General features: G+C 43.3%; 2 protein-coding genes across 7 annotated transcripts in view; both read left to right on the top strand.

Annotated features, from left to right (window-relative positions):
• The window catches only part of amfra (autocrine motility factor receptor a), a 56,210-nt gene extending 47,659 nt beyond the window's left edge, over positions 1–8,551 (top strand). For all 3 annotated transcript variants that reach the window (XM_070897795.1, XM_070897794.1, XM_070897796.1), the window contains 2 exons: positions 4,472–4,659; positions 6,156–8,551. In XM_070897795.1, coding sequence (XP_070753896.1) covers positions 4,472–4,659; positions 6,156–6,309 — 342 coding nt within the window. In that variant the 3' untranslated portion in view covers positions 6,310–8,551. The remainder of the gene's footprint in view (positions 1–4,471; positions 4,660–6,155) is intronic.
• Positions 8,552–9,646: 1,095 nt separating this feature from the next.
• bbs2 (Bardet-Biedl syndrome 2) overlaps positions 9,647–25,089 on the top strand; it is an 87,975-nt gene continuing 72,532 nt past the window's right edge. For all 4 annotated transcript variants that reach the window (XR_011596341.1, XM_070897797.1, XM_070897798.1 and 1 more), the window contains exons 1-2: positions 9,647–9,953; positions 10,570–10,695. Coding sequence is in view for 3 of the 4 variants with exons in the window: in XM_070897797.1 (XP_070753898.1) it covers positions 10,579–10,695 (117 nt within the window). In the remaining variant the exon portion in view is untranslated. The remainder of the gene's footprint in view (positions 9,954–10,569; positions 10,696–25,089) is intronic.

Consider the following 25,089-nt stretch of genomic DNA (forward strand, 5'->3'; position numbering starts at 1 on the left):
GGCGTTTGATAAAGTGCCACATAATAGGTTTTCCAGCAAAGTTGAAGCCCATGGAATAAAAGGGACGGTGGCAGCATGGATGGCTAAGTGAAGGGAAACAGGAGTGGTGAACGGTTGTTTTTTGGACTGGAGGAAGGTATACAGTGGTGTTCCCCTGGGATCGGTACTAGGGCCACTGCTTTTCTCATTATATATTAATGACTTGGACTTGGGTGTACAGGGCACAAATTAAAAATTTGTAGATGACGCAAAACTTGGAAGTATAGTGAACAGTGAGGAGACTAGCGATAGACTTCAAGAGGGCATCGACAGGTTGGTGAAATGTACGGACACGTGGCAGATGAAATTTAAAGCAGAAAAGTGCAAAGTGATAAGATTTTGATAGGGAGAACGAGGAGAGGCAATATAAACTAAAGGGTATAATTCTAAAGGGTGCATGAACAGAGAACCTGGGAGTATATGTGCACAAATTGTTGAACGTGCCAGGGAAGGTTGAGAAAGCGGTTAAAAAAGCATACGGGATCCTACGCTTCATAAATGGAGGCATAGAGTACAAAAGCAAGGTAGTTATGATGAACCTTTAGAATGTTTTGGCTTCAATTGGAGTATTGTGTCCAATTCTGGGCACCGCATTTTAGGAAGGATGTGAAGACCTTGGAGAGGGTTCAGAAAAGATGGGGACTTCAGCTATGTGGATAGATTGGAGAAGCTGGGGTTGTTCTCCTTGGAGCAGAAAAGGTTGAGAGTAGATTTGATAGAGGTGTTCAAAATCATGAGAGGTGTAGATAGAGTAGATAGAGAGAAACTATTCCCATTGGTAGAAGAGTCGAGAACCAGAGGACAGAGATTTAAGGTATTATTAAAAGAACCAAAGGCGACATGACGAAACACTTTTTTTACGCAGCGAGTGGTTAGAATCTTTAATTCACTGCCTGAAAGGGTAGTGGAGGCAGATTCAATTGTGGCTTTCAAAATGAAATTGAATAACGACCTGAAGGTTAAAAAAAATTGCGGGGGAGTGGAACTAGCTGAGGTGCTCTTGCAGAGAGCCGGCACAGGCTCGACAGGCCAAATGGCGGCCTCCTATGCTGTAACCATTCTATGAATATAGACAAGTGTGAGTTAGTACAATTTAGTAGGAAGAATGAAGTTACATACTCATTGGAAAATAATTGTCTAAATGGGATCTGGGGTACAGATACTCAAATCACAAAGTAGCAACACGGGTTAATAAGGCCATAAAAAGGCAAACATAAACTAGTGGGGTTGATTTCTAGAAGGATAGAATTGGAAAGCAGAAAAATTATGTAAACCACACTTGGAGTACTGCCAACAATTCTGGCCTCCATATTCTAAGAAGGACATCGTGGCACTGGAGACGGTGCAAAAAAGATTTACTAGAATGCTACCAGAACTGAGAGGTTATACCCTATTAGGAAAGATTGAAGAGGCTGGCTTTTTTTTTCTCCAGAAAAGAGGACTGAGGGGGTGACTTGATAGAGGTCTTTAAGATTATGAAAAGGTTTGATAGAGTAGAAGACACAAAAAACATTCTAGAAATAATGGGAAACAAGGGTCTAGAGAGAACAAGGAACTTAAATAAATCAGTATAAGTAAAGACATCGTACTGGAGAAATGAATAGGATTAAGTGGTGACAAATCTCCTGGTACCTGACGACCTGCATCCTAGACTTTTAAAAGAGATAGCTGCAGAGATAGTGGATGCATTGGTATTGATCTTTCAGACTAGGATAGTCCAAGGATTGGAAGGTAGCAAACATAACTCTGATATTTAAGAAAGGAGGAAGAGGAAAAAAAACAGGAAACTATAGGCAAGCAAGCCTGACATCAGTAGTGGGCAAAATGCTAGAATCTATTATTAGGGATGTGGTAACAGGGCACTTACAAAATCGTAATATGATTAGGTAGAGTCAACATGGTTTTATGAACGGGAAATCGTGTATGACAAATCGGTTAGTTTTTTGAAGATGTAGTGTATTTGGATTTTCAAAAAGCATTCGATAAGGTGCCACACAGGTTATTACCCAAAATTAAGACTCATGGGATTGGGGTAATATATTAGCATGTATTGAGGATTGGTTAATGGACAGAAAACAGAGAGTAGGAATAAATGGGACCTTTTCGGGGTACTGCTATTTACAATAGGCCTCAGCTATTTACAATCTATATTAATGACTTGGATGAAGGGACTGAGTGTAATGTATCCAAGTTTACTGATGAGACAAAGTTAGGTGGAAAGTAAGCTGTGAGGAGGACACAAGGAGGCTGCAGAGAGAGAGAGAGCGAAACAGGTTGACTGGGCAAGAACATGGCAAATGGAATGCAATGTGGGAAAGTGTCTTTCTTGGGTAGGAAAAACAAAAAAGCAGAATATTTTTTGAATGGTGAGAGACTGGGATATGTTTGCATTCAGAGGGACCTCGATGTCCTTGTACATGAATCACAATGTTAACACGCATGTACAGTAAGCAATTAAGAAAGCAAATAGTATATTAGCTTTTGTTACAATGGGATTAGAGTGCAAGTGTAAAGACATATTATTACAATTACACAGGGCATTTGTGAGGCCACACCTGGAGTCCTGTGTACAGTTCTGGTCTCCTTACCTAAGGAAAGTCTTAGTTGCCTTACAGAGAGAGCATCGAAGGTCTGCTAGACTGGTTCCTGGGATGAGGGGATTGCCCTATGAGGAGAGATTGAGCAGACCAGGCCTATATTCCCTAAAGTTTAGAAGAATGAGAGGTGATCTAATTGAAATGTATAACATTCTTAAGGGGCTTGACATGGTTAATGCTGGGAAAATGTTTTCCCTGGCTGGGGAATCTAGAACATGGGGTCACAGTCTTAAAATAAGGGGTTGGCCATTTAGGACGAGATGAGACCTTTCTTCAGTCAAAGGGTTGTGAATCTTTGAAATTCTCTACTGCAGAGAGCTGTGGATGCTCAGTCGTTGAGTACATTCAAGACAGGTAGATAAACTTTTGGGAATTAAGGCGTATGGGATTTTGCGGGAAGGTGGAGTTAAGGTAGAAGATCAGCCATGATCTTGTTGAATGGCGGAGCAGGCTTGAAGGGCCAAATGGCCTACTCCAGCTCCTATTATGTACTTGAGATGTTTCCACTTGTGGGCAAAACTAGGGGCCATAAATATAAGATAGTCACTAATAAATCCAAGAGAGAATTTAGGAGAAACTCCTTTATCCAGAAAGTGGTTAGAATGTGGAACTTGCCAGCACAAGCAGTAGTTGAGGTGACCAGCAGAGATGTATTTTAGGGGAAGCTAGATAAGCACGCAAAGGAGAAAGGAATAGAAGGATATGTTGATGGGGTTGGATGAAGAAGGGTAGAAGGCTCATGTTTGGCATAATTTCCGGCATGGACCTGTTGGCTCAAATGGCTTGCTTATGAGCTGTAAATAATTTAATACTTTGTATTTTTTGTGACCTGATCACATCTTTAAACTGTAGAGTAGTGACTGACGGATAATTTTACAATACTTCTATTGATTGACATGGGTGAAAATGTAAACTTCTTGCTTTCCACTTTCTTAGGAATACATCTGAGGAGAATCTACTTGGACCTGTGCCTTATCAATAATTTCAGTTATTACGCTGGTTTCCTTACTAACAAGCTCTCTTTCTGTTGGGTTAATGAGATCAATATAACTCATTTTGTTTTAAAAAATGTGGCGCTTGTTGCATTTAATTACTAATGTACAAAGTGAAACCTTTAATTATAAGTGTGTCTTTGATTCTGTACCATTCAGCACCAGCTAATTCCCCCATTCTACAGAAACTTTAATTAGAAAGATAACATTTAAACAGATGTTTTTCTTTTGCAGGACTAATTTTTGTCCATGCATCCATGTAATTGATTACAGCTTCCTGAAACTTAGGAACCAGTGTGCGCCAGCACATCTTTAATTAAAATCCCTCATTAAGTTTGTGATTACTACCTTTTGAAACCTGTAGGGTTGGTCTCGGTTCAAAAGTTCAGTAGTCTCTACTTCAAAATTGAATCATACTTTCCTACATAACAAACAAAGGCTAACAATATGAAGATAAATCAATAGCAGTATTAATTGGCACACTTCAGGTTAGTCTGATTGATTTTTTTTTTCTTGATGGTCACTCCTCCATGATAGAGGAGGAACTCTGGTTCTGCATCTTGCATAACAGCTGATTCAAATTTGATAACTTGTCATCTGGTGCAAGGCAAAACCTACTGTTATTCACCTACCAAACTCATTGATAATGCATTCAGATGAAATGAAAGTTAAAACTGCAGTTTCTGTAACACTTTGCATGTTTGTGGCTTCTGCACATTTGAGCTTCCTAACAAGCAATGTGTTCATTCATTTGTTTCCACTTTTTGCGATCATAGTTTTACCACGAGTCGGGTTGAATGCCAGGGGACGTGATTAATCTGACTGTCTTCTTTACATCCTCAGACTGAGCATCCAGCCCTTGAACTGAGTCAAAGTGTGGAAGAGACGTTTGGAGCTGGCACTGAGTTTCCACAAATTGATGTTCCAACCGAGGACTTTGAGGCACGGGGAAGTCGCTTTTCAAAGTCGGCAGATGAGAGACAACGAATGTTGATGCAGCGCAAAGAGGAACTACTGCTTCAAGCACGGAGGTATGGGGCAGGCTGCTGAGGGGTGGGAGAAATTTGCAACTAGGCTCCAATTGGTAGGACATTCACTGACTGGACTCTGGGTCTGCCTGAAGACTTGTACCACAACTAGGGTTGTCAAGTGATTTATTTTTTTTAAATCTCATTTAAAAATGTTAATCTGTTCATTTGGATTCTAATCGCATGTTTAATTGATACAATTACTGTATCCATCTTTACAAAAGGTGACATAACCTAAAGGGCTACAAAAAGGGATTACAAAAGAAACTTGCAAGGGATATCAACATAAAATTTTTTTACAATTATATTGAGGGTGGTAAGGAGCAATGTTGGCCCCATGAAAACTGACAAATGATATTGTACATGAAAATAAGGAAATGGCTCTTGTAAACAAGAATTGCATGCAGTTTTGCGAAGTTGGTTTGCTGTGAGCAGAAAAAGGAGTGTGTTTATTCATCAGAGCACCTGCTAAAGAGGAACCTCAGTTCAGCAGGCTGAAGTTCTGGGCTGTTGAGCAAAAACTTATTCCTTCCTAAATACTCCCTGTAACTTCCACAAATAATGTGTTAAAATGTAATCTTAAAAAGAAATGTAAACATTGATTGACAGCCCTTAGTATAAACTCAGTAATGAGACAATTGTATTACACTAACAGCAAAGGCATCAAACAATTAATCTCATTGGAGGTGATCTGACTGTTGAAAAGAAAGAACTTGCATTTATATAGCATATTTCATGACCTCAGGACGTCCCAAACCGATTTACAACCAATTAATTATTTTTGAAGTGCAGTCACTGTTGTAATGTTGGAAATGTGGCAGCTACTTTGCACATGTTGGACACATCCTGGCTCTAGATTTCTTAACTACATACTGTCCACTGTTGCTTACAACCAGCCAATGAAATAAAAATGATCTGGAGAAGAATGAATTGTACAAGATAGCTTTAAAATAAGCAGCAACACACCATTATATCAGCATGCAATACATACTTTAGTAATACATTAATGCGTTTACAGGTGGTGGGATGGGAGAGTGGAAAAGAGAGTGGAATTTAGTTAATAGCATTGCACTTGCCTACAGAATCTAAACAAAACATATAGCTGCATATATTAAAAATCACACCACTTCCGTCAAGGTGAGTAGATGCACCCAGTTAGAGCAAGAAACTTGTCATGATGTGACATCCTGTGATTGTTAGCACTTGGAAGGTTTAAAAAAAATGATACTTTTCACAGCATCGGAAGACTGAGTGAACAAAGTTCCTGTTTTGATTTGGTTGGCTCTGAAGTTCTCCCATACCTGCAGAGACTGCTCTGTCACCCACCTCTGCACTACCTGGTCATGTTTAAGAGCACACCAAGTTTAGAAATCTGACCAACTGTGTATCTGTGGCAAAGTGTGTAGTCTACGATTGTAGAGGGACTCACAGGAGGAGAGAGATGACAGAAATGTTATAGCTGCTTCTAACAAACAATCTATAAATTTGTTTTCTCACAGACGGTACGTAAATAGGAGCCTGTATGAAGCAGACAATTTATCTAATGGTGGCATGTCCTATGGTCCACCTCTCAGCATGGACTCTCTTACTTTGCGACGCCGAACCTTGGCGGCTGCAGCCGAAAGACGTCTCCAGCAGCGGCAGGATTCCTAGTTCTGATGACTCAACACCGGGAACCTGGAACCTTGACACTTTGAATCATACGTCTAGCTCTGCTTTTGCTTGCAGCAGCAAGAGCAGGGGGAGCAGCATCCCAAACCACTTTGCGAAGTCATGCCATCAAGCTGGGGAGTTGTCCTATCACGTGTACTGTGGCTGCACTAATGGAGCCGGATCTCAACAGTATTTGGGGTGGGAAATGGCATGGATGGTTATTTTTTTATACAGCCTTTGTGAAAACAGTAAACAGCTTTTTACCCCCACAGAAAATATTCTTACTAGCTGCAAGTGTCTGGAGGCTACTTTAAAACTTTTCAACTGTGGAATATATGCAGTCTACAGGTTTACCTGCGGTGGACTATGAAAGGCTGTCTTGTTCCAAGAACTCATTGGGCAGCACAACATAGCTCCTTGGGGCCTGTCAGCAGAACTGCTGAAAAATGAGCTGATGCGCTGTGGTGTTTGGCAGTAATGTTGATTTCTTCATGGTTTTTCCACATACAAGAAGCATGGAACAATTTTACACTTTCCCCTGCCCCCCCACCCCCACCCCGACCCCACATTCCTTCTCTGCGGGTCATATGCAATAATTGCCTCTCCTTTTAAATTGAATTTCCATGTATTTTTGGAACAAGAGGGTTTTGATGCTGTGTATGATTTTATTTGAGTCCTTAGCTGTTCTTGTTCCAAATAGCCCCATGTAATCTGAACTGTAATTCTGTAATTTGTTGCATCCCAACAGTTTGTGTTAGTAGTAGTATTTGTATGAGAATATGGCTGTCTCTGGCAGTTCAGCTCACTTGGCGTGGCCATGGATTGATTAGCTCTTGCTACCTATTGGGCTGCTACTCACTTGGTTTGTTGGCAATGAAGTGTGATTGGTTGGGGCAATGTGATGGAAGGTTACAAAGAGAGAGTGTAACATTCAGTATTCCTACGAAGATTTTAAGCCCAGTGTTTTAATGGGTTTGAATAACTTCAACCTCCCTTTCCCAGAACTTGCTACCTTTAAAAGCATGCACATCCCTTCTGCAACACCCACATGCATTCTCATAATTTCTGTCATGGAAATTGAACACTGTATCCAATATGCAAGTAGCATCCTGTCCATTAGGGATGTATTTGGAAAGTTGGTTGTGATTTGCCAGAAATGTCCTTATCGTTAATTATCTTTGGGGGTGGTTGGACATCTTTTATCCAGCTGTATGGTGTTTTATGTAGGATCTACAGTACTGATCATGCAACAACTTAGTGACCAGAGTGTTACTCTTAAATAAAGTATTGCACGTTCGCAGTTGCATTCAGCGTAATCTCTACAATCAGACAGGTGCAAATTACAGAATTTGCTTCATATTGTTTTTATTCCCCCCTCACTTTTTTTTATTCAATATATTTTGAATATACTCTGATTTTTCACAATGATATACAATATCAAATAATGGGGTACTGACTAAATCCTACTGAATATTTCAACATGTAGACATTCAGATTACATGACAGCTGACTACACTAAAACACTTGAGAATACTTATTGGTTCCTGCTTTGTTTGACTAATGTGTTGGATGCTTTACCAAAAAATAATCACTGCTGCAGTTACAAATAAGTTTAGGCATTGCATTCTTCCAGAAATCTCCATTTTTTTTGAAACGAGATAAAATCCCAGCATTTTATCTCTGTTCATTGCAATTGGACTAACTATAGCTAACTTTTAGAAAGAGTTCAGCAAGCAAAATTACATGGAATTTGAGGTTGATTGATTTAATCAATTTTATTTTCATGAATACTCAAAGGAACAGTATTCTGATCTGTTTTTCAGACTCTGCACATGACATGGGGTAGGCAAGGATGGCAAACTGCTTAATGCTGATACCGCCTTTACAGTAGCTTTGTAGATCTATTTTGAGGGGGACGGGGGTCCTTCAAATGTCAGTGCAATGTGAACGAGTAGGTTTTTACTTATATTTTTGTCTTTTTTTATTGAACTCAAATCTGATGTAAATTGTGGTAGGAACACTATTGTGCAATTGTAAAGGAGCAGTCTCTTCGAGCCTTTCATATTGTACTAAACTCTCTGGGATGGGTGAAAGTGTAAGACTTTGCAAAAGGCCTTGCTGTGAGACTTTTCCTTTGGCATAGTTTCAAATATACAGTTTGTTTTACATATTTTTAAGCACTTACCATATTTTTGTTTTTACAAAATTATTTAAATAAAATGCATTTTCTGGTTTGTCCAAATGAGTATTGTGAACTTACTTTTTTCTTACCTGCACGCTGCTTCTCAGTAAGGAGTTTGTTAATATCAAATGTTTAATTGACCATGTGCTGTTGGCCTCGTACCCCTTCCAGTACTTGACATTCTCCATAAACGCACTATCTTTGAGCTACAAACAAATGGCACTTGTGGTCATACAGTTCAATACCTATTGCAAAAGGTTTTTCACCAGATGGTTCACTTTCCATATCAGGAAAGTGTAATTTGCTCACAGAGCCCTGCAATGATTTGCCCTGCTGTTATTTTTATTGTGCGCAGGTGAGGATGTTAGTGCTGGTGAATGGAATACTTTACCTACTTCAAAGCAATCCTGTTTTCTCCAAAAAGCTGAGCTATATAGGCCTGTTTGATCCCAGGTCTGTGGCATTATGTGATCTCGGTTAGGGTGGCAGCAGAGGTTTGGACTCAACAAACCTGGGCTAGAGAATAGAACATCAGCCACCATGCCTGCTTTTCATCCCTGTTTAGCAAGCTCTGCTGAAAGTGCATGGGTAGAATGAGAGCAAAGTTGGGCTTGGCTATGGTGCACCCTTCTGTCCTGGCTCAAACATGAGTAATGGTCACTTGGACAAGTTGTTGAAGGGCCTTGAGGAACAGGACCTCTTTAGAAGAGAGGAGTAAGTGCTGATTTGGGAGAAAAGTCTAGCACAGATAGAGTGTAAAGCTCCCTCCTTCAGTGTGCCTTAGTGCCAACCTCAACACCCTTTCATAGGCAGTCCCTCGAATCAAGGATGACTTGCTTCCATATCAAAAAGTTCACAGGTGTTTCAATGAAAGACCTAAAATTCCAGGTCCCGAACTAAATCTTGAAGGGTGGAAGATGTGTGTGTGTGGATTTTTTTTAACCTGTGGTGGCCGTTGCACACCAGCCACAACACGGGCTTGACAGCTCTGTCTTGAAAGGAAAGCATTTCCTGTTGTGGTCCAGCGTTTGTAGCATCTTAGAGCCCGGTTCCCGTTGCTATTGGTAACGGGAATAAATCCCCGCCCCCAGTGATCCCTGGTTGACCTCATTGGTTAGCAACGGGGAGACGCTGCACTCCGGGGAGAGCGGGGCCGAGCCAGTAATACAGGCAGGGGAGAGCGCGGCTGAGCTAGGACTAGGACTAAAGGCCGGGGAGAGCGGGGCTGAGCCAGTACTATAGGCCGGGGAGAGCGGGGCTGAGCCAGTAATACAGGCCGAGGAGAGCGGGGCCGAGCCAGAGCCAGTAATATAGGCCGGGGAGAGCGGGGCTGAGCCAGTAATACAGGCCGGGGAGAACGGGGCTGAGCCAGTAATACAGGCCGGGGAGAACGGGGCTGAACCAGGACTACAGGCCGGGGAGAAAGGGGCTGAGCCAGGACTACAGGCCGGTCCGAGTAAAGGTAAGACGGGATGAAGTGGAAGGCAGAGCGAGGCTGAGATGCCCGGGCCTGTGCCCCGGGAATGGCGATGACTGGCCGAGGCTCACTGTGCTTTAGTACTGGTCCTGTTGGAGCGTCTCCTGGAGAGACCCACTGCTGGGACAGACAGACAGATCCCCGTCCCACAAGGTCCTGATTTCACCATTTCCCACAGCACCGTAATCCATCATATCCACATCAACTTTATTACTAGTTCCTCTTGTATATTCTCAGCTGAGCCACATTAGTTGTCTTTCTTTGTATCTAACCAATGCGCGAAGGATTTATTGAATATAATACTTCTGCAGTGAATGGGCTTAATGTAAAAAGTATTGTTTGATGGGATCTATTTGTTGAATAAATATTATATTCAATGGGCCCTGTGTTGTATTCGGCATTTCTGATGCCATTAGATAAGCAACCACAATGATTGTGCTGTTTTCTGGGATGAATCCATCTTTTTGTTCCATTAACTCCTAATTTTACAAATGTATTTTGTAATTTACATTTTCTGTTAACTCTATACATTGCTTTTGTAAATGTCTTTTGAACATGTTCAATGCGATTGCCATTGCTTTATCCACTTCTGTATCTGCAGGTGGCAGCCATGCTTGTCCCAGTCTTCACCCTCAAGTTAAATCACAGAATTAATCCCCGAATGGTGACTGTGGGGAAATATGATGGCACACACCCTTGTCTGACCGCTGCTACCCAGGCTGGCAAGGTACTGCCACTTAAAAATGTTGTCACTGAGTCAGGGGCTGTAAATTATAAGTGTGGGGCACAGAGTGAGGGTTTGTAACTCAAGACACTGAATTAAGGGTTGTAACTTTGCACTAGGGCATTGGATGAGGAGCTGTAACAACTAGTGAGGGCATTGTGTGGCAAATATGATGGCACATACCCCTGTCTCACCATTGCTACCCAGGTTGGCAAGGTAATGCAGCACCTCAAACTATCAGAACACTTGAGTGAGGGATGGGAACTCGCAATGAGTAACTAACTATTGGTGCAGGCGCTGAATGAGCACCTGTAAGTATCTGCAAGCGCACCAAATGAAGGGCTGTAGCTATTCGTGATGGCATCAAGTGAAGAGCTGTAACTATCAACAACCACAACTTGCATTTATATAGCATCTTTAACTTAGAAAAAATGTCCCAGGCCACTTCATGGGCATAAGAAAAAATAAGAACAATGAGCCAAAGGAGGAGATATTGGGAGGGTAAACAGTTGAAGAGGTGAATTTTAAGGAGGCTCTTAAAGAAGAAGGAGGGAGGTGTTTAAGGAGGGAGTTATAGTGTGGGGCTTGGGTGACTGAAACCAGTGGATGGGCAAAAGAAGGGAAGATGCACGAGGCCAGTGTCAGGAATGGAGAGTTCGAGGAGTAAGGTGTAAGGCTGAAGGGGGTTACCGAGATAGGGAGGGGTAAGGCCATGTAAAGATTAAACACCAGGATGAGATTTTTATAATTGAGGCATTTCGGGACAGGTCGCCAGTGTAGGTCAGCGAGCATAAAGATGATGGGTAAGAGGGACTTGGTGCGAGGTAGGAGAGTTTTGAATGAGCTGAAGTTTATAGATGGTGAAGGCCAGTAGAACATTGGAATAGTCATGTTTGCAGGTGATAGAATCATCGAAGTTTACAACACGGAAGGAGGCCATTTCAGCCCATCGTGCCCGCGCCAGCCAACAAGAGGCTATCCAGCCTAATCCCACTTTCCAGCTCTAGGTCCGTAACCCTGCAGATTACGGCACTTCAAGTGGACATCCAAGTACTTTTTAAATGTGGTGAGGGTTTCTGCCTCTACCACCCTTTCAGGCAGTGAGTTCCAGAGCCCCTAGAAACATGGATGAAGGTTTCAGCAACAGATGGGCTAAGGCAAGGGCAGAGGTGGGCAATGTTTTGGAGATGAAAGTAAGGTGGTCTTTGTGATGGAGAGGATATGGGATTGGAAACTCAGCTTGGGGTCAAATATTGTGAACATGCTTGTTCAGCCTGAGATAGTGGCCTGTGATGGGGATGGAATCAGTGGCAGAGTTTATTATGGGGGCCAAAGATAATGGCTTCAGTCTTACCAATGGCTAGCTAGAAAAAATTGCTGCTCAGCCACGACTGGATGTTGGGCAAGCATTCTGACAGCACTGGCAATGGAGGGTTCAAGAGAATGGGGAAAGGTAGAGCTGAGTGTTGTCGGCATACAGGCGGAAGCTAACCTCATGTCTGTGGATGAGGAGGGCATATAGATGAGGAGGGGACCAAAGATAGATCCTTGAAGGGCTCTAGAATTCAGGGTGTGGGGTTGGGAAGAAAAACCATTGCAAGCTTTACTCTGGCCATAATCGGATAGGTATGAGTGCAACCAAGCAAGGGTAGTTCCACTGAGCTGGACAGCTAAGGAGAGGCATTGGAAGATGCTGGTATCGTCGACTGGGTTAAAGGTTACAGAGGTCAAGGAGGACAAGGAAGTTTAAACACCACGCTCTCAGTCACAGAGAATGTAATTTGTGACTTTGGTTAGTGCTCTTTCGGTGCTTTTGCAGGGACAGAAACCTGATTAGATCGATTCAAATGGAGTTGCAGGGAAGTTGGACACAAATTTGGGAGGTGACAACATGTGCAAGGACTTTGCTGAAGAAAGAGAGGTTGAAGATGTGGCAATACTGAGGAAATGGAACTATTTACAATGTCAGCTGACATGGGGGCCAGGAAGGGAAGGTCAGCAGTTTAGTGAGAAACAGATCATGGGAGCCAGAGGTGAACATGAGCTCAGAAAGGCCTTGCAGAGAAATGGGAGAAAAACTAGAAAAAGATGTGGATTCAGAAAAATAGAGGAGCTACGGGGAGATTTTGTTTGCTGGACAAGGGGACGGGGGAAAGTAGTGTAGGTAGCTGAATGGCAGGTCAATCTTAGTGCCGAAGTAGTCCGTGAGCATTTTTGCACTTGTTGGAGGTGAGGAAACGGGGCGGGGAAGAAGTTGGATGGAGATGGTTGGTAGTGTTTTCCAGCATTATCCTGGTCACACCATCACCATGGCTGTTTGAGCGGGATAGGTATGGAAAGTATAGCCAGGTAGGGAGGCTTCAGTATGGCACAAGGATTTCACCACCCATAAGCCAAGTTTCTGTCAAAGCCAGATGTCAATGCAAATATCCACAAGGATGTGGATGGCAAGGATATGTGTTCACAAGTGAACAGACATTCTGGGGCGAAATGCAAAGGGTCATAGAGTCCAACGGGCTAGTGTTGGGTGAGGTAAGTGGGACGAAAGAGAAATTGGCGAGGTTAACCTTAGTGGGTGTGATGAGTGGGAGAGTCGCTGTCAGAGGAGGATGGGTTTACTGCTCCTAAAGAGGCCGTGGTTGGTGCCTTGAACGGGTCCGTTGGAGAATGCCAGGAGAGAGGCACACAGCATAGTTGTGAGCCTATTTATGGGAGATTCAAGCCTATAAAGGTGGCAGGAGAGTTGGAAGGCAGTGGAGTAGTGATGGGTTGAGGTAGGGATTGGAAGGGCAAAAATACCCAAAAGGGGAGAAATGAAAGGTGGTAGTCAAGACTAGGCAACAGGGAAGGGAGGGACAGGAGACAAGGACCCAAGATATAAAAAAAATAATACTCAGATCCGGAGTGGCAGCCAAAATGTGCGCACAAATGAAAAGAGAATTTGCGATACGTAGGCATGGCAGAGATTAGAATAGACATGTCTTGGTCATAAATAAAAAACCTTCACCATTAGTCCTAGTGCGTTGTGTCAGGAATAGCACCTAATGAGAAGCTGTAACTATCGGGGGAGGCACTCAGTGAGGAGCAATAACTATCGGGGAGGGGGGGCACTGAGTGAGGAGCTGTAACTATTGGGGAGGGCACTCAGTGAGGAGCTGTAACTATCGGGGAAGGTATTGAGTGAGGAGCTGTAACTATTGGGGAGGGCAGTGAGTGAAGAGCTGTAAATATCGGGGAGGGGGGCACTGAGTGGGGAGCTGTAACTATCGGGGAGGGCAATGTGTGAGGAGCTGTAACGGGGAGAGCACTGAGTGAAGAGCTGTAACTATCTGGGAGAGCACTGAGTGAAGAGCTGTAACTATCTGGGTGGGCACTGCGTGAGGAGCTGTAACTATCTGGGTGGGCACTCAGTGGGGAGCTGTAACTATCCGGGAGTGTACTGAGTGAGGAGCTGTAACTATTGGGGAGAGTACTGAGTGAGGAGCTGTAACTATTGGACGGCACTCAGTGGGGAGCTGTAACTATCTGGGAGTGTACTGAGTGAGGAGCTGTAACTATTGGGGAGAGTACTGAGTGAGGAGCTGTAACTATTGGACGGCACTCAGTGGGGAGCTGTAACTATCCGGGAGTGTACTGAGTGAGGAGCTGTAACTATCGGGGCGAGTACTGAGTGAGGAGCTGTAACTATCGAGGCGGTACTGAGTGAGGAGCTGTAACTATCAGGACGAGTACTGAGTGAGAAGCTGTAACTATCGGGGAGGGCACTCAGTGAGAAGCTGTAACTATCGGGGAGGGCTTTCAGTGAGGAGCTGTAACTATCGGGGAGGGTACTGAGTAAGGAGCTGTAACTGAGCAAGGGACAAGTCTCAGGGCATTGGCTAGTGTAACGTAACTTCCAATGAGGGGACTGAGCCACTGTCATTTAGAAGTCTCCCATTGTAATATGTGTGGGTGTTGAAAGATGAATGACTTATTTTTATTCTTGTTAAAACACAAGCTTGTTTAATTCTCCAATAATCAGAACATAATTTCCACCAGTATCACAATTTTAACAAGCAATTTAATTCTGTAAAAGGCTTAAGGTTATCTAATCATTCTTATTGTTGGCCCCCATCATGTGTTTTGCACTGAAGTGCTTCAATATGTGTGTGTCGTGTGTGGGGAGTGAGTGATGAAGGATTACTTACTGTTTACAATATACATAGATGACCTGGAAGAGGGGGACAGAGTGTAGTGTAACAAAATTTGCAGATGACACAAAGATTAGTGGGAAAGCGGGTTGTGTAGAGGACACTGAGAGGCTGCAAAGAGATTTAGATAGGTGAAGCGAATGGGCTAAGGTTTGGCAGATGGAATACAATGTCGGAAAGTGTGAGGTCATCCACCTTTGGGGGGGGGGAAAAAATCAGTAAAAGGGAATATTATTTGAATGGGGAGAAATTACAACATGCTGCGGTGCAGAGGGACCTGGGGGTCCTTGTGCATGAAACTCTTTTAGATCCCAAAAAGTTAGTTTGCAGGTGCAGCAGGTAATCAGGAAGGCGAATGGAATGTTGGCTTTTATTGCGAGAGGGATGGAGTACAAAAGCAGGGAGGTCCTGCTGCAACTGTACAGGGTATTGGTGAGGCCGCACCTGGAGTACTGCGTGCAGTTTTGGTCACCTTACTTAAGGAAGGATATACTGGCTTTGGAGGGGGTACAGAGACGATTCACTAGGCTGATTCCGGAGATGAGGGGGTTACCTTATGATGATAGATTGAGTAGATGGGTCTTTACTCGTTGGAGTTCAGAAGGATAAGGGGTGATCTTATAGAAACATTTAAAATAATGAAAGGGATAGACAAGACAGAGGCAGAGAGGTTGTTTCCACTGGTCGGGGAGACTAGAACTAGGGGGCACAGCCTCAAAATACGGGGGAGCCAATTTAAAACCGAGTTGAGAAGGAATTTCTTCTCCCAGAGGGTTGTGAATCTGTGGAATTCTCTGCCCAGGGAAGCAGTTGAGGCTAGCTCATTGTATTCAAATCACAGATAGATAGATTTTTAACCAATAAGGAAATTAAGGGTTACGGGGGGAGCAGGCGGGTAAGTGGAGTTGAGTCCACGGCCAGATCAGCCATGATCTTGTTGAATGGCGGAGCAGGCTAGATGGCCTACTCCTGTTCCTAATTCTTATGTTCTTATGTTCTTATGGATTAATGAGCTAAGGAATTAAAAGCAAAGTACTTTCCATGAGCTTGAGGAGGCCTCCAAATTTGTTCTCTTGTATTCCCAACTTTCTTCCATAATCTTGATGGAACTCTCCTCATCAGGAATGAAAGATCGTGGCTTTGGTAACTTCACTTCTATCTATAAGCACTCCCCGTTGTTATGTGGCCTTCTGCAAGTAGACTGGAGATGGAACATTTGTTGGAAAGAGTATTGTGAGAAAAGAGGATTGCTATCCAAGTGCTCAAGACACTAGCTACTTTTGTATAGATGTGATAAAGTAGCATTAAGGAACCTTTTGTTGGTATAGTAATTTACCAAAATTCCCTGGATTCTGGGGAGATCCCATCAGATTGGAAAACTGCAAATGTAACGCCCCTATTTAAAAAAAGGAGGCAGACAAAAAGCAGGAAACTATAGACCAGTTAGCCTAACATCTGTGGTTGGGAAAATGTTGGAGTCCATTATTAAAGAATCAGTAGCAGGACATTTGGAAAAGCATAATTCAGTCAGGTAGAGTCAGCATGGATTTATAAAAGGGAAGTCATGTTTGATAAATTTGCTGGAATTCTTTGAAGATGTAATGAACAGGGTGGATAAAGAGGAACCAGTGGATGTGGTGTATTTGGACTTCCAGAAGGTATTTGACAAGGTGCCACATAAAAGGTTATACGGGGTATTGGTGAGGCCACATCTAGAATATTGCGTTCAGTTTTGGTTTCCATATTTACGAAAGGATATACTTGCTTTGGAGGCAGTTCTACTCATTGGAATTCAGAAGAATGAGAGGTGATCTTATCAAAACTTATAAGATTATGAGGGGGCTGACGAGGTGGATGCAGAGAGGATGTTTCCACTGATAGGGGAGACTAGAACTGGGGGCATAATCTTAGAATAAGGGGCCGCGCATTGAAAATTGAGATGAGGAGGAATTTCTTCTCTTAGTGTTGTAAATCTGTGGAATTTGCTGCCTCAGAGAGCTGTGGAAGCTGGATCATTGAATAAATTTAAGACAGAAATAGACAGTTTCTTAACCGATAAGGGAATAAGGGGTTATGGGGAGCGGGCAGGGAAGTGGACCGGAGTCCATGATCAGATCAGCCATGATCGTATTAAATGGCGGAGCAGGCTCGAGAGGCCATATGGCCTACTCCTGCTCCTATTTCTTATGTTCTTATGTAGTACTTATTGTTGTTACTTGCTAGATGTAATGGACAACACGGTCAATATTTTGATTATAGATACATTACATAATGCCATGGGAAAATATAAACGTGTCGAAGCACTTAGAAAAAGAAACAATTGGCAAGGTTCACTGTATTCTCTTTCTGCAACTGTGCCAAATTTACAGTGAGCCAGAAGTAAATAAACTTTGCAAGATAGACTGCAAAATGTGAGGTCTGGGCCTCATAGAATCATATAAAATGACACAGCACAGAAGGAGGCTCATAGTGCTTGTGCTGGCTCTTGGAGGAGCTATGAAATTAATCCTGCTCCCCTGCTCTTTCCAATAGCCTTGTAATTTTTTTCCCCATCAAGTATTTATCCAATCCTCTTTGGAATGTTACTATTGAACATGCTTCCACCACCTTTTCAGGCAGTTTACTACAGATCACAGCAACTCGCTGTGTAAAAAAAATGTTTCCTCATCTCGCTTCTGGTTCTGATAATCACCTTAAATCTGTGTCCTCTGGTGACTGATAATTCTGCCACTGGAACCAGTTTCTCCTTATTTACTCGATCAAAACCATTCATGATTTTGAACATCTCAATCAAATCTCCTCTTAACCTTCTCGACTCGAAAGAGAACAACCCCAGTTTCTCCAATCTCACCACATAACTGAAGTCCCTCATCCCTGGTACTATTTTTGTAAATCTCTTTTGTATCCTCTCCAAGGCCTTGACAGCCTTCCTAATGTGTGGTGCCCAGATTTGAACACACTACTCCAGCAGAGGCCTAACCAGTGATACAAAGTTTTAGCATAACTTTCTTACATTTGTACTCTAGCCATCCATTAATAAAGCCAAGGCTCCCATATGCTTTTTAACCAGCCTGCTCAATTTATCCTGCCACCTTCAAAGATTTGTGTACATACAGCCCCAGGTCTCTCTGTTCCAGGACGCCCTATAAAATTGTACCATTTAGTTCGTATTGCCTCTCCTCATTCTTCCTACCAAAATGTATCACTTCACACTTCTCTGCATTAAATTTCATAAGAATATAAGAACATAAGAATTAGGAACAGGAGTAGGCCATCTAGCCCCTCGAGCCTGCTCCGCCATTCAACAAGATCACGGCTGATCTGGTCGTGGACTCAGCTCCACTTACCCGCCCGCTCCCCATAACCCTTAATTCCCTTATTGGTTAAAAATCTATCTATCTGTGATTTGAATACATTCAATGAGGTAGCCTCAACTGCTTCCTTGGGCAGAGAATTCCACAGATTCACAACCCTCTGGGAGAAGAAATTCCTTCTCAACTCGGTTTTAAATTGGCTCCCCCGTATTTTGAGGCTGTGCCCCCTAGTTCTAGTCTCCCCGACCAGTGGAAACAACCTCTCTGCCTCTGTCTTGTCTATCCCTTTCATTATTTTAAATGTTTCTATAAGATCACACCTTATCCTTCTGAACTCCAACGAGTAAAGACCCATCTACTCAATCTATCATCATAAGGTAACCCCCTCATCTCCGGAATCAGCCTAGTGAATCGTCTCTGTACCCCCTCCAAAGCCAGTATATCCTTCCTTAAGTAAGGTGACCAAAACTGCACGCAGTACTCCAGGTGCGGCCTCACCAATACCCTGTACAGTTGCAGCAGGACCTCCCTGCTTTTGTACTCCATCCCTCTCGCAATAAAAGCCAACATTCCATTCGCCTTCCTGATTACCTGCTGCACCTGCAAACTAACTTTTTGGGATTCATGCACAAGGACCCCCAGGTCCCTCTGCACCGCAGCATGTTGTAATTTCTCCCCATTCAAATAATATTCTCTTTTACTGTTTTTGTTTCCAAGGTGGATGACCTCACATTTTACGACATTGTATTCCATCTGCCAAACCTTAGCCCATTCGCTTAGCCTATCTAAATCTCTTTGCAGTCTCTCTGTGTCCTCTACACAACCCGCTTTCCCTCTAATCTTTGTGTCATCTGCAAATTTTGTTACACTACACTCTGTCCCCTCTTCCAGGTCATTTATGTATATTGTAAACAGTTGTGGTCCCAGCACTGATCCCTGTGGCACACCACTAACCACCGATTTCCAAACCGAAAAGGACCCATTTATCCCGACTCTCTGCTTTCTGTTAGCCAGCCAATTCTCGATCCATGCTAATACATTTCCTCTGACTCCGCGTACCTTTATCTTCTGCAGTAACCTTTTGTGTGGCACCTTATCGAATGCCTTTTGGAAATCTAAATACACCACATCCATCGGTACATCTCTATCCACCATGCTCGTTATATCCTCAAAGAATTCCAGTAAATTAGTTAAACATGATTTCCCCTTCATGAATCCATGTTGCGTCTGCTTGATTGCACTATTCCTATCTAGATGTCCCGCTATTTCTTCCTTAATGATAGCTTCAAGCATTTTCCCCACTACAGATGTTAAACTAACCGGCTTATAGTTACCTGCCTTTTGTCTGCCCCCTTTTTTAAACAGAAGCGTTACATTAGCTGCTTTCCAATCCGCTGGTATCTCCCCAGAGTCCAGAGAATTTTGGTAGATTATAACTAATGCATCTGCTATAACTTCCGCCATCTCTTTTAATACCCTGGGATGCATTTCATCAGGACCAGGGGACTTGTTTACCTTGAGTCCCATTAGCCTGTCCAGCACTACCCCCGCTAGTGATAGTGATTATCTCAAGGTCCTCCCTTCCCACATTCCCGTGTCCAGCAATTTTTGGCATGGTTTTTGTGTCTTCCACTGTGAAGACCGAAGCAAAATAATTGTTTAAGGTCTCAGCCATTTCCACATTTCCCATTATTAAATCCCCCTTCTCATCTTCTAAGGGACCAACATTTACTTTCGTTACTCTTTTCCGTTTTATATATCGGTAAAAGCTTTTAGTATCTGTTTTTATGTTTTGCGCAAGTTTACTTTCGTAATCTATCTTTTCTTTCTTTATTGCTTTCTTAGTCATTCTTTGCTGTCGTTTAAAATTTTCCCAATCTTCTAGTTTCCCACTAACCTTGGCCACCTTTTTCGCATTGGTTTTTAATTTGATACTCTCCTTTATTTCCTTGGTTATTCACGGCTGGTTATCCCTTCTCTTACTGCCCTTTTTCACTGGAATATATTTTTGCTGAGCACTATGAAAGAGCTCCTTAAAAGTCCTCCACTGTTCCTCAATTGTGCCACCGTTTAGTTGGTGTTCCCAGTCTATTTTAGCCAACTCTGCCCTCATCCCACTGTAGTCCCCTTTGTTTAAGCATAGTACGCTCGTTTGAGACACTACTTCCTCACCCTCAATCTGTATTACAAATTCAACTATACTGTGATCACTCATTCCGAGAGGATCTTTTACTAGGAGATCGTTTATTATTCCTGTCTCATTACACAGGACCAGATCTAAGATAGCTTGCTCCCTTGTAGGTTCTGTAACATACTGTTCTAAGAAACAATCCCGTATGCATTCTATGAATTCCTCCTCAAGGTTACCCAGTGCGATTTGATTTGACCAATCGATATGTAGGTTAAAATCCCCCATGATTACTGCCATTCCTTTTTCACATGCCTCCATTATTCCCTTGATTATTGTCCGCCCCGCCGTGAAGTTATTATTTGGGGGCCTATAAACTACGCCCACCAGTGACTTTTTCCCCTTATTATCTCTAATCTCCACCCACAATGATTCAACATTTTGTTCATTAGAGCCAATATCATCTCTCACAACTGCCCTGATATCATCCTTTATTAACAGAGCTGCCCCACCTCCTTTCCCTTCTTGTCTATTTTTCCGGGTTGTCAGATACCCCTGTATGTTTAATTCCCGGTGTTGGTCACCTGCAACCACGTTTCTGTAATGGCCACCAAATCATACCCATTTGTAATGATTTGTGCCATTGACTCATTTACTCTATTTCGAATGCTGCATGCTTTTTGGAAGAGTGTTTTAATACTAGTTTTTAAACCATGATTTTTAGTTTTGACCCCTTCTGCAGCCCCTTTATATTCATACATATTGTCCCTTCCTGTCACCTTGTGGTTTACACTTACCCCAGTGCTACTCTGCTCTGTTGCCTCCTGCCTTTTGCATTCTTTCTTGGGGTCCTGTTCATATGAGCTCTCACCCACTCTAACTAGCTCAGAGCCCTCTCCTGGGTTCCGAATACTCCTCGCATTGAGGCACCGAGCTTTCAGGCTTGCCTTTTTATTACACTTTGATCCTTTAGAATTTTGCTGTACAGTGGCCCTTTTTGTTTTTTTTGCCTTGCGTTTCTCTGCCCTCCACTTTTACTCATCTCCTTTCTATCTTTTGCTTCTGTCTCCATTTTGTTTCCCTCTGTCTCCCTGCATTGGTTCCCATCCCCCTGCCATATTAGTTTAACTCCTCCCCAACAACACTGGCAAACACTCCCCCTAGGACATTGGTTCCGGTCCTGCCTAGGTGCAGACTGTCTGGTTTGTACTGGTCCCACCTCCCCCAGAACCGATTCCAATGCCCCAGGAATTTGAATTCCTCCCTGCTGCACCACTGCTCAAGCCACGTATTCATCTGAGCTGTCCTGCGATTCCTACTCTGACTAGCTTGTGGCACTGGTAGCAATCTTGAGATTACTACTTTTGAGGTCCTACTTTTTAATTTAGCTCCTAGCTCCTTCAATTCGTCTCGTAGGACCTCATCCCTTTTTTTTACCTATATCGTTGGTACCAATGTGCACCACGACAACTGGCTGTTCACCCTACCTTTTCAGAATGTCCTGTACCCGCTCCGAGACATCCTTGACCCTTGCACCAGGGAGGCAACATACCATCCTGAAGTCTCGGTTGCGGCCGCAGAAACGCCTATCTATTCCCCTTACAATTGAATCCCCTATCACTATCGCTCTCCCACTCTTTTTCCTGCCCTCCTGTGCAGCAGAGCCAGCCACGGTGCCATGAACTTGGCTGCTGCTGCCCTCCTCTGATGAGTCATCCACCTCAACAGTACTCAAAGCGGTGTATCTGTTTTGCAGGGGGATGACCGCAGGGGACCCCTGCACTACCATCCTTGCACTGCTCTTCCTGCTGGTCTTCCATTCCCTATCTGGCTGTGGACCCTTCACCTGCGGCAAGACCAACTCGCTACACGTGCTACTCATCGTGGATGCTCCAGAGGGAATCCACCCTCAGATACACTTCCCGCACACGTCGTCGTCAGGGACACCGGAAGTGTCCGAGTTCCCACATGGTACAGGAGGAGCATATCACGTGACCAAGCTCTCCTGCCATGACTTTACCCTTAGATACACTCCACTTAATTTGGCGACAACAATGTTAACAGGTTACTTACTGATATAAAAAAGAAAAAGAAAAGCTACTCACCAATCACCAGCCAATCACTTACCTCTATGGCTGTGACGTCACCTTTGATTTCTTTCTACTTCTTTTTTGCTTTTTCTCCCGGCTGGAGCTGTGCAAGCCCCGCCTTTTGCCATGTGTCTGCATATTTTACCAGTCGATGTCCTTCTGAAGTTTGTTACTATCCTATTCATTGTTCACTACATTTCCGAGTTTTGTATCATCTGCAAACTTTGAAATTGTGCCCTGTATACTCCAGTCCAGGGCATTAATTTCTAACAAAAAGAGCAGTAGTCCCAATACAGACCCTTGGAGAACACCACTGTATACTTCCACTCATGGGGGAAACTAAATCTAGAGGACATAGTCTTAGAATAAGGGGCCACCCATTTAAAACTGAGATGAGGAGAAATTTCTTCTCTCAGGGTTGTAAATCTGTGGAATTTTCTGCCCCAGAGATCTGTGGAGGCTGGGTCATTGAATATATTTAAGACGAAGATAGACAGATTTTTGAGCGATAAGGGAGTAAGGGGTTATGAGGAGCAGGCAGGGAAGTGGAGCTGAGTCCATGATCAGATCAGCCATGATCTTATTGAATGGCGGAGCAGGCTCGAGGGGCCAAATGGCCAACTCCTATTTCTTATGTTCTTATACTTTCCTGTAGTTCACCGCTGCTCTTGGCTTCTTTGTCCCTCAGTCAATTTTGTATCCATGCTGCCACTGTCTATTATGTGGTACTCTGTCAAACCCCTTTTGAAAGTCCATATACACATCAACCATACTACCCTAATCGACCCTCTCTTACTTCATCAAAGAACTTGATCAAGTTAGTCAAACATACTTTGCCTGCAACAAATCCGTGCTGACTTTAATTTATTAGCCCATATTTTTCCAAATGCTAATTAATTTTTTCCAGGATTAATTCATTATTGTCTCCAAAGGTTTCCCCATCACCAACGTTGGGCTGACTGTCTTGTAGTTGCCGGGTTTATCCCTCTCCCCTTTTTTAAGCAAGGTGTTAACATTTGCAATCTTCCAGTCCACCGGCACCACCCACATATCCAAGAAGGATTGGATGATTGTGACCAGAGCAGGTCCGGAGGTTCCGCGCAGGCCGCTTACTGGCTTTTCAATGCAAGAAGCCACGCATGTGCGAATATTTGACTGGCGCGCAGCTAGTTAAAGGGACCGTGCCCCCCCAAAAAAATTAGAGGGAACCTTGGACCAGAGCCTCGACAATTTTCACCCTTACTTCCCTCAGTAAGCCAGGACGCATTCCATCTGGACCGGGTGACTTTTCTACTTTGAGAACTGCCGACCTTTTAAGTACATCCTTTTAATCTATTTTTATCCTATCCATTATCCCTACTGCCCCCTCTACTTCTACATTGCAGATGCAAAATGCTCATTTAGTACTTCAGTCATGCCCTCTGTCCCCATAAGATCATCTCCTTTTTGGTCCCGATTCGGCCCCACCCTTACTTTGGCTACCTTTTTACAGTTTGTGTTTATAAAAGGCTTTTAGATTCCATTTTGTTAGCCACTAATCGATTCACATCTCACATGTGGGGCTGCATTGACAGGCTCAGTCACCTTTATCCATGCCCCTCTAGTGGTACGCTTTATTCCATGACACCCACTTCTCAAAATAGGACCTCCTGAAGTCGGACTTCCAAGCCATTCTGACCCCAGTCATTTTTCTGCCAATGAAGAAGCACAGCTTTCAGGTAGCCAGCAGTCTCTAAGAGCTGCTGGCATAGTAATTCCTCCATATCCACTCTGCACTCCCAGCACATCATGCACTTAAGTGCTAGGAATGCCACCAGAATATTTTAATAAGCTGAGGTCACGTGTTGGGCAAGAGTTGCCTCTTGCCCCTAATGCAGGCTCAGCTTCCCATGAAGCTGGTACTGGCCGCTCAGTGTCTGGACTCAAACACGACGAATGGTCAGTTATGCAAGTTAGACAAGAGTTGTTGGTACCTGGGCTTGAAGTATTTGGCAAATATCCATGTGTACTGGATGGCTAACTGTATTATCAAACAAAGAATGAAGGCCTAAAACTGAGGCCAAATCTTGACCATTATGTCTCTTTAAGACCGTTCATAGGGTGTTTGTCAGTGTTCAGTCACGTCTTAAGAATACATCTGGCTGAAGCTGTTAAGATATCTTAAAGTAAAGCTCAACTATATACAGTACCTTTTACTAGGCTAGTCAATCGTGTTTGAATAAGTATAGGAAATATCACAGCCTGTCTTGGGATTGGATAAAGTGTGGTAAACTGGATTACTTGGGAATTAAGAAGGCATGAGAGGGTCATGGATAAGGCTAGTGATTTCTCATCGTGTCACATCCAATAGTCTTTTGCAGTCTGCTGTAATAAGTTTTATTTTCCATGTTACGCTCGTAATAGTGGATTGATGGCCTTGTTTCTTTGTTCCTCCCCCTTCCCCAACTCGGAAGTATTTGATGCAGCAATCCATTCTGTGTTGAGGAAAAAAGGCATTTTATATCTCTATAAAAAAAAAAAGGTTTTGCGAGATTGTAGTGAGCAGACACGGTTTCATATGTGATGTCATTCCTTTTAACAGACAGTAGGAATGAAGTAGCAAACTCACAGCCAGATCACCTCAGTTTTCTTGCCTGGCCTGAGATCCTGTAAATATAACTTTTTAAGGTATGGAG

This window comes from Pristiophorus japonicus, chromosome 13 (genome assembly GCF_044704955.1).
Source record: "Pristiophorus japonicus isolate sPriJap1 chromosome 13, sPriJap1.hap1, whole genome shotgun sequence".
Taxonomy (NCBI): Eukaryota; Metazoa; Chordata; class Chondrichthyes; family Pristiophoridae; genus Pristiophorus; species Pristiophorus japonicus.